The 10,128-nt window shown below is 37.4% G+C and overlaps 1 protein-coding gene across 1 annotated transcript; it reads left to right on the top strand.

Moving 5' to 3' along the window:
* Positions 1-327: 327 nt before the first annotated feature.
* Positions 328-9,876, top strand: LOC124701509 (tau-cadinol synthase-like). The gene is made up of 7 exons (XM_047233581.1): positions 328-485; positions 4,514-4,772; positions 5,064-5,436; positions 8,055-8,273; positions 8,374-8,509; positions 8,980-9,225; positions 9,312-9,876. The coding sequence occupies exons 1-7, from the start codon at positions 378-380 to the stop codon at positions 9,600-9,602; spliced, it is 1,632 nt and encodes a 543-aa protein (XP_047089537.1). The 5' UTR covers positions 328-377; the 3' UTR covers positions 9,603-9,876.
* The last annotated feature ends 252 nt before the right edge of the window (positions 9,877-10,128 follow it).

Genomic DNA, 10,128 nt, shown 5'->3' with positions numbered 1-10,128 from the left:
CGGAATTGTCACGCCAAGTCTCGCTTCTACTATATCAAAAAAAGTGTCTAGTTCCTCCTAGACACGGTTTCATATTTTTTTTTAAAAAAAAACACTCATTGTGCCTTATCTGACTACAGTTGACTTAATTGTGTTTGGTGCCAGTTGCTATCTCGTGATAAGCGTGACAATCAATCCTAGCCAACAGCCAATTTTTTTTTTTGCTTGGCTTGCCAACGCCCAACAACTACTATTAAATAAATGCCGCTTAATTGTTCAAAAAAAAAATCGCACGTACCGGCTATATAAGACCATCTGCCGTTCCATGTTCTTTCAGAGCCGCTAGTCTACACACTACTATACAAAACAATTGATCACCGGTACATATATACGTTGTCATGGCGTTCTCCCAGGTTTTCACCGCTCTGGATGTGCCGCTGGCGCCTATGTTTCATCCCACGATATGGGGTGACTTCTTCATCCACCACAGTCCAGAAACATTACAGGTATGCTTGGTAGAAGATTGATCACGTTTCAATCTGCGGTAGTATGTTTCTCCTTCAGTTCCAAGGAAAGCCAAGCATTGCGAGACATATGTATATAATGTTTGTTTGTCCTCCCATTGCCCCCCTTGCACCGAAACATAATTGTCGTGCCCAAATTTTTACGCCTTAAGTATTGGAATGGAGAGAGTAGGATCAACCTCCTAGCATAAAAAGACTCAGACGGTTCGCTCCCGTCCTGCTCCCGTCCTTCTCCGAAACGGTGCATCTTTCTTAATCCGTAAGAGAACCGATAAGGGTGGTGTCTCGACAGTGGCGGAGCTAGGATTTTTTCGAAGCCCAAACAAGCTTGTAACACAGCTATTTTTTTTACCAAGATACAGGTCAGTAAATATAAGCATCTTTAATTAAACATAACTCCATGGACACTACGAAACCTGTGGCGATTGACCCAAAAGAGGGCTCAAGCTCAGTTCATGTATTTACAAACACATCACCAAATACAATACAACTAAAATTGAGCTGTTAGCGCTAAAATTTAAGTAAAATTAATCTGGAAAGTACATATGCTGCCTACATGTCCTATCCGGTTCTGCATACAATGGGAATCGATCTGGTATTGTCGTATTGATCGACCGACCGGCTGCTGGTTTGCCTGCATTGCTGCTGATGGACTACCTGGAGGATTGGAGGCCCATGAAGTGGCACTGACGAACCAGCCTGGGCACAACCGCATTAAGCACGCTAATCCTCCGATGTTTGATCAAAGGGGGGCGCTGGGCGTCGGTCAGCCGATTCCCGGTAGAAAGTCGGTCGTACCCGCACCGTTCAATGGGCACAGCGTGGAGCCTTACATCCGTTCGATGCTCTGCTCCAGGAAGCGCTTTCACGTGCAGCTTAAATGCAGTAAGGACCATAGAACGTGCCAGCCGTACTTGGGAATCACCCCGCTAACCGGTCATCTTTCACGGTGTTGCTACTGGAGCGTTGTGTCTTTTCTCCCATTGCAGTGTTGATGGATTTCCGTCATGCTTGCATGCACGCGTTGGTTGCTAGCTGCATGGAAGTTTCAGCATGGGTTGCTTCCACATAGGCTAGTACGTAGCTTCCTACCAAGTATTGCTTGCTCCACACCTAGTTACAGGAAAAATTCTACTAGCAATAGTGGTTAGACTATCTCAAGGAAATTCTAATCACTCTTATATGCATAGGGAAAAATTGTAACGAACATGTCACAACATTTTAAAAAGTTAATGCTACAACAAAAATTGGATAAACTATACTTCTTTTCCTATAGATTGATTTCCAACAAAATTCCTAGCAAATACAACAAAATCACAAAATATTACAATAAAAAAGTAATGTTACAAAAAGTGTTTAAACCAACAACTTTTTTATGTAGATCGGTTTGCAACAAAAGTCAACAACATTGTCTACAAAAACCGTAGACTATTACAACAAAAATCCATATATTCGCAAACAATGGAAAGTGGTAAAGCAACCATTAATTTGCTACATATTGAATTACAATAAAAACTATAAAATATTTTACAAAATTCACAAATGATTACAACAAAAAATCCATATGTTTGCAATCAATGCAAAGTGGTCAAGTAACAATTAATTTGCTACAGACTGAATTACAATAAAAATGCAACTATTTGTACAAAATTCACAAACAATTACAACAAACAAATCTTACAAGTTTTTTACATTTTCGAATGACTTATGCTACTATCTTGGGAAACACAAATTTCTCGCAAACATCGAGGTAAAAAGATTACAACATCTCTCATGTGCTTTCGCTACAAAAATAATAGCCGTTTCACTACAAAAAAATACAAGAAAGCTAGCACTAGGGCTTAGGTAGCACGCATGCATGCATATTATCCTGAAAAAAAGCCTAGTACTCATGAAGGCTTCGCTGCAGGCATGCGTCGCATGCCAAGCTAGCTAATACACGCTAGGCTGGTGGTGGGCTTCGACACACAGGCATCAGAGTGTTTGCATGCGGGGTCCTTCCAGCAAAAGTAAATGAAAACGTAATAATTACTATGGGGTTCACCACAAAGTCAGGATGTACGGCAGGGACGCGCATGCAGCGCGCGCTGCTTCGGCACGACCGATCGCTGGGCGCTGGATCGGTCAGCTGATAGCAAACGTTTACCTTGATCAAATGCAATCCCTGGTATGGTGCGTAGTTATCATATGCCGCACGAGCCACACTAGGAAGCCCGGTAAAGGCCGGGTAACAGGGATGGTGGTCAGCCCATATGTGACATGTCAGAAAACCCTAACATTATCCTTCAGAAGATCAAAGCGGCAAAAGTGCCAATGCCCCGCCTAGTATGACTCGTATGTCATACAAGCTTCATCCACCAATCCTTGCATAGTTGTTGGTCCAAAAGGTCAACATTGATGACTGATTCATCTTCAACTATGTTTAGCACTGCAATGGATTACGATGATGCCTTCTATCTATCAAACTTTTGCCCATGTTTTTCTTTGGTTTACCAGATTTTTTTCATTTTGCATGGCTATTTGTCCACGATAAATTAGGAAATAAATTTAGCATACAAGACAACATAAACCGGGACTTGGTCTACTAATAACTCCATCCAAAAATGTAAGATTTCATATTTGTTAATACGAAGCTTCGATCAACATTATTATGTGGTCTATATAATAAAATCATGATAGTCATGGTAGCTATGCACCCAAACCCATCATTTGGATCGGCCTATAGAGCATTTTACACCACTGATCAGCTTCCAGAGGAGAGTGGGCGGTGACAGCGTTGCTTTTCGGCGTCGATTTTCAAGCGCGATGTTTGGATGTGGCTCTGATCTTGAAACCTAAGGGAGAGTGAAAAATCTTTTTAGGCCATCTTCATTATAGATCCCTTTCATTAAAGTATGTACGGAATCGTTCCTCCATTTTCAAGGTATTTTGAATCCGCGGCTTATTTAGGTTTTAGGAGTCTTCACACTTCCATTGAAGTGAAACACGATCATGAGTACGCTATGCCATTTTTTCCTTCTTTGTTGCCATATCAAATATTAAATCTATAAAAATAAAGCTGTCAATTATTTTTCCCTCAACTTTAAGGTTTGAATTAAGATCATGAGTAGCAATAAGGAGAAGAACTGTCGGCCGAATATTTATACTCCCTCCCATTCATATTAATTGACTTCAATATGGATGTATCTAGAACTAAAATGTGTCTAGATACATCCATATTAGAGTCAATTAATATGAACCGGAGGGAGTAATAATTTTTTTTCTAAGCTGGACATAAATTTTCAGGCATGATATCTCAATGCACATGATATCGAAATAAAATTCACCATACCATAACATTTCAGAAAAAGGGAATTTTTTTGCCTCTCTGCCATGTAATTTATCAATCCGTTTTATGACATAGAGGTCACTAGCCCAAAAAATTTGCTGATTATGCTCTACATCCCACATTAGTGTCCAAAATATGTCCGCCACTCATCGAACCTTCCAGTTTTAGCGAACAAAGACCCAACAAAGTTTCTCGAGGTCACTTAGATACCTTCGACAATTTTATACACTTCCGCGATGTATATATCATTCATCTCCCGCTGCAACACACGAGCATGGTTCCTAGTCATCGATAAATCACATATATAGGGGAGCAGTAATCATAAATATGTGATTTTGAAGGTGAAATTTATGCACGTTTCCAAAGTACACACTAGAAAAGAAAGTACATATTTACCAGGAATACTAATTAATGATGCCTCTATTGGAAATCTACAAATTCTAGAAGAAACTTTCCTATTTACGCTTGAACACAACATGATACATTTGCATGTTCTCTAAATAGCTCAGCAATTTGTACCAACATTAGTAACAATTGATACCTGCAACTTTAATGAACAAATATCTAGTGAGTAAACACTGCAATTTCTTCACCTATCACACAGCTAAATAAACTATGTTCATACAAAATATTTTAATTTACTCTGCCTAACTTATATATACTTTTGGTATGGATCAAGTAGATGTCCGAGGAATTCATGGAAAACAGGTCTACTCAATTGAAGGAGAAAGTGGTTGGGATACTTGAGGCTTGCAATAATATAGTTGAGAAACTGAAACTTGTGGACACTCTCCAACATCTGAGTATAGATCATCATTTCAATGAACAAATTGTCTCCACATTAAGGAGCATCCATTCTTCTGAATTCAATAGCTCTAGCCTTCATGATGTTGCTCTTCGATTCCGCTTACTGAGGCAACACGGATTCTGGGTATCTCCAGGTATGTACGAAGAAGAAAACACTCTAACATTGTGTATATGATATTATCTACAATTAAGCTTCTAGTTTTACCTACATATTGATTGCTCTTAGACATAATAATTTTATATGATGCTAGGTATCATGCACCTCCACCTGCTAGTATTAATAGGAAAGATCATTATAACAAATAGCACATAAAAGCAACTTTGCTTAGAATACCATTGTGTTAATCGCTTAAACGACAACATATATGATCCAAGAATTACCAAGCACTAGCTAATATGCTCATTGTATCATGCATATCTTGCAGATGTATTCAAAAAGTTTAAAAATGAAGATGGGGTGTTCAAGGTTGACATAACTAATGATCCAAGGGAACTATTAAGTTTATACAATGCAGCACATCTCTTAACACATGGAGAGATAGAACTTGAAGAAAGTATCATTTTCGCAAGGAAACATCTTGAGTCTATGAAAAGTGACCTTGATTCCCCGTTGGCTGAGCAAGTCAAGCGTGCTCTTCACTTACCACTGCCAAGGACATTGAAGAGAGTAGAAGTGTTGCATTATATTTCAGAATACAAAGAAGAGCCGATGCACAATTCATCTATTCTAGAATTAGCTAAACTTGATTTTAACCTGTTGCAACGCCTCCATTTAAAGGAGCTCAAGGATATCTCCAGGTAACATACATCATTTGCATAAAATAGTGAAAAAGAGATGAACTTATAAATATTAGGATACTAAATCATGTCGGATGTGATAAAAAAAAATGAAGGAAAACACTCCCTAGTGTCACTGAAAGTTTAAGAAACCAAAATAGGAGACTAGGTCTCCCAGACTCCACCCATGTTGGAAAAATAAGTACAACCCATTCCAGCTGCCATCATCATATTTCAGTCCTCATGGTTCAGAATAATTGATCACATGTTTGTATATAAACCCTAGTAAAGTTAATATTCCTTTATTGGAAAATATCGCTATTACTAAGCCACAATGACCAACAAAGAGAAAAAGCTCTAACCATGACCAAATCATGTAGCCTATTTCGTGATTTTACCATCTAGATACATTGAGAAGAATCAATAAAATATTTTATTTCCAATTGAATCATTTAAAATATTTTAAATGTTAGTTTTATTTGTCCAAACGAAAATCTAACGAATTAAACCCATAAGAAATACTACCTCTGATTTGAAAAGTATGTCATTTGTAGAAAGCTTACTGCCCAAAATTTAGTAAGTTTGATCATATATTATATAAATTATTACCTTCAAAAAATATAATTGTTATTATAAAATTTATCCTTAATCTATTTTATTAGTGCTTACTTCTTGGTGTAATACAAAATGTTTGCAAATAAATTGATGTTCATATTACCATCTCAAAGACTGTGTGGATATCCTTAAATACCCGCATTTTGGATCATCAGGGTGCAAAATACTTAGTCTATCTAAGATCAACCATGAAAGTACTCCATCTATCCTAAAATAGGTGCACTTATAGCTCTTCTACTAAGGAAAAAAAACTTTGAAAATTTTTATTAAAAAATGAAGTAAGATATATGGCATCAAATCGGTATAATATGAATCTACATATAAAAATAATTTATTGATACTAAATTGGTGTCATAAATGTTGTTAGTATTTCCCATAAATTTGGTCAAACTTCAAAATAATTGACTTAGGAGTATACTCCTCCCTCCATTCTGAAATACTCTACATTCTAGACCTAAAACTATTCTGAATTAGTCTACATTTTAACTTTGTAATCAACAACAACACAGAAAATGAAGCAGTCTTCCTTTCCCTATTGGATGTCATTAACTATAATGTAGCTTGGATTGGTTGTTCACATATCAAACCAATACTATTAAATGGCATACTAATTGGTCTTAAAATTTGCAGAATGTAAAATAAAAGAGATAGGGGGTACTTATTTGTGGATGGGGGTTATAGGAAACTAGGAATTATTATGTTTTTGGAAAAGCAATGGTGTCCTGTTAATTAATCCCCAACTAGCAATTTCGTAATATTTGCCATGATATTAAAAAGGGAACCCTACTTTGCACGATGCTCCTTCCATTCCGGTTTATAGGGCCTGCGCGCATCCCTATATCTTCAAATTGATGAACATAACATAAATTATACAACATAAAAATTATCATTAGAAATTAAAACATTTAAACTTCCTTATTACATATGGTATTTTGTAATATATACCTTTTATTATGTTGGTCAAACTTACGATCTAGGAATACACCTAGGATCTATAAACCGGGTTGGAGGGAGTATATACTCACTCCGTCCCGGTGGGTTAGGCCACCCTATGTTGTCAATTTGACCAACATAATACAAGTTATATATTACAAAACATATATAATTAGAAAGATTAGATATTACACTTTGTAATGGTTTAATTTTTATGTTCTACCATTTGTATTATGTTGGTCAAATTAAAAATCTAGAGATACACGTAGGTCTCACCCATCGGAATGGATGGAGGATTAGCTATTAATCTCTGTGACCAAGGAGGACATGGATTGGCTGTTAAAGCTACTTATCGCCCCATATTTCCTCAAATCAGCTTCAGGTTCATTAATTTGAGGACTAATTTGGGATAGTACCGAGGGAGGAGGCCCACTCTTTATGCATACAAAACTGTTCACACCGCTGCATGCAAGCATTTTTTTCACCGGCGTGAGAAATTAGGGAAAAGGAATGCCACACCGGAGTAATCGGACAATGTAGTGAGTACGTGCAGCTTTCCTGCGGATTAATCATACTAACTGACGTGGTGAGCCATCATTGCATCAGCGTCAGCATTTTTAGGAACAGACACCGGATTTCACCAACTACATGATGCCACGTCCAACCGTAGGTTTATTCCGTAAGCACTTATCTGTATGTGTAGGATTATTGAATATAAAATGTTAGGAACCAGGTCTTAATCCAGGAGAGTTTTGGGACATGCAGTTTTTTGAAGTGAGCCTAATACACCAGGATGGAGGGTGTAGTTGATTCTTATGGTTCAATTAGCGTGCAAGCATTGTATGAGTGTTTTTATATTGAATGGACAATCATGCATTTTTTCTGGAAAAGTACATTGTGTTTGAGTCCTGCATGTTTTCCGTGTTCTTAAATGTAAGGAGCTCATGTTTTTCAGTTTGATAATGTTTAGAAAAATGCAAGTTTACTCCCATGAGCTGAAATTTATTCCATCTTTCAGTGCATATGTATTCTCGTAAATGATCCTAGCTATAATTTTTTTAATAGAACATTAACAACAAAGTCAATTTCAGATGGTGGGAAGATATTTCTAGAGAAGTGGGGCTAACATACTCACGGGACCGCATTGTTGAGTGCTACTTATGGTCATACATGACATACTACGAACAAGAGTATACTCGTGCAAGAAAGATTTTTGCCAAGATAATTGCAATGATGGCCATGACAGATGACACTTATGATGTACGTGCTACTTTGATGGAGTGTAAACAACTTGATGAAGCTATACAAAGGTTGGAGCTCTCATCATGTTTCATTATCTTCTCAGTTTTAGAATAAAACATGCATTCAAATAACTGCACTTAAATGTGTGACTGGTTGAATTATATATAGATGGGACAAGAGTGCTGTTTCTCTACTTCCAGAGTACCTCCAGAAGTTCTACCTCAAGCTGATAAGCACATTCAAAGAGTTCGAGGACGAGTTGAAACCAAATGAGAAGTACCGTGTCCCTTATAGCATAAAAGCGGTACATCATTCTCATCTTACAACCACAAAATGAATATGCCTTAGTGCTATATTTTATTTCTTTATTTTTCCAGTATCTTTCCACGATGATATGTCACAAATTTACCTTTTGTTTTCTCATAACACAAGTTATACTCGAGACTTCAAATATTATGTAAAGGAACAATATCAAGAAGTATCTCCACTCGAAGACTTACCTGTTTGGAATATCTCCTGTCACGAAAAGCAATGCTATATATACTATGCACGAACATGTTACTTGTATGAATCACACAACAACATGAGATAAAAGTTTTGTTGATATCAATGCTCCTTAAGATATCATCCCAAGTGGGTATGAAATCTGATTATTTTATATTGTAGTGCTTACAATAATCATGTATATGTCAAATACATAGCCTTTGTGCTTAACATCCATATCGTTATCCAAATCTTTTATCAGAAGTACTCATAGATTTTCTTCATTTGTAGTTTCAAATATTTTCAAGTAAGCATCTGCAAGAAGCGGAATGGTTTCATCAAAAACACAAGCCCAAATTCAATGATCACGTTGAGGTATCAATATGCTCCGCCGCACCATGCGCATGTGTTTGCTTGTTAGTTGGTATGGGTGATACTGCAACCAAAGACGCACTCGAATGGGCACTCGGTTGCACAGATGCTGTCAGGGCTTGTGCAGTGGTGACACGTTTTATGAATGACCTTGCTGCATTTAAGGTAAAAATTAATCTCGAAGATTACCACTGATATTTTCTATCCATTGACCACGATAACACCCCTGATGAACCATGTGTTGCTCACAGCAAGGGAAGAACAAATATGATGTGCACACTTCAGTGGAATGTTACATTAGTGAACATGGCGTGGAAAGTGATGTCGCCTTTGCCAATATTGGTTCTATGATGGAAGATGCATGGAAGACCACAAATCAAGCACGCTTTGAACGCCCTGGGATACTTCCGGCGATACAACGAGTCGCGAATATAACAATCAGCATGATGTTCTGGTACGATGACCACAAGGATGCATTTACATACAGCAACATCATTGAAGGGACGATTAGGCGTCTGTTTGTCAATCCTATTCACTTCTAGACAGTGGCGATGTCGTACATGTTTGTATACGGTATCATTCATCGACAGGTGTGCCAACAACCTCACTCTAAGGAAAGTTGTATCATGTAATCTACTGCAGTTGGGCTTTACTGCCTGACTATTATTTTTCTGAAGAAATACAGTGAATCCAATAAGGCTTTGTATTAGTCAGTATTACCTGAAATGCAACAAAAAGGAGTTGTACTTTATTATATGCAATGTGCAGAGGCTGGGGCTATGCTCCCATATTGAAAAATGTATTATTTTCGTGTCACATGCTTGGTAGCAAAATAGATGTTGTGGGTACGGTGGGTTGCGAAGAACTAATGTATTTGTTCTGAGTTCAAATTAGAATTTTTACAATCTTTCTGGGTCTGGTCTAGACAATTGTATTATAGGTTTCTAGTTGGATATATTTAAGCCTTCAAGCTCAAAACAGATCCTTGTGTGCTTTTATGAGTTTTTAGGCCCTCATGAAAGCTTCATTATAAAAGCTCGGGAAGTGTGACATGTAATATTGTGTGAT

This window comes from Lolium rigidum, chromosome 3 (genome assembly GCF_022539505.1).
Source record: "Lolium rigidum isolate FL_2022 chromosome 3, APGP_CSIRO_Lrig_0.1, whole genome shotgun sequence".
Lineage (NCBI taxonomy): Eukaryota > Viridiplantae > Streptophyta > Magnoliopsida > Poales > Poaceae > Lolium > Lolium rigidum.
This window is presented reverse-complemented; position numbering and strand designations above follow the sequence as displayed.

What these genes read in the sequence shown, in the direction of transcription:
- LOC124701509 (XM_047233581.1), top strand. Translation starts at nt 378, where the DNA reads ATGGCGTTCTCCCAGGTTTTCACCGCTCTGGATGTGCCGCTGGCGCCT. An exon ending in CGGATTCTGGGTATCTCCAG is followed by an intron (nt 4,773 to 5,063) that starts GTATGTACGAAG and finishes CATATCTTGCAG; the next exon opens with ATGTATTCAAAAAGTTTAAA. An exon ending in GAGCTCAAGGATATCTCCAG is followed by an intron (nt 5,437 to 8,054) that starts GTAACATACATC and finishes AGTCAATTTCAG; the next exon opens with ATGGTGGGAAGATATTTCTA.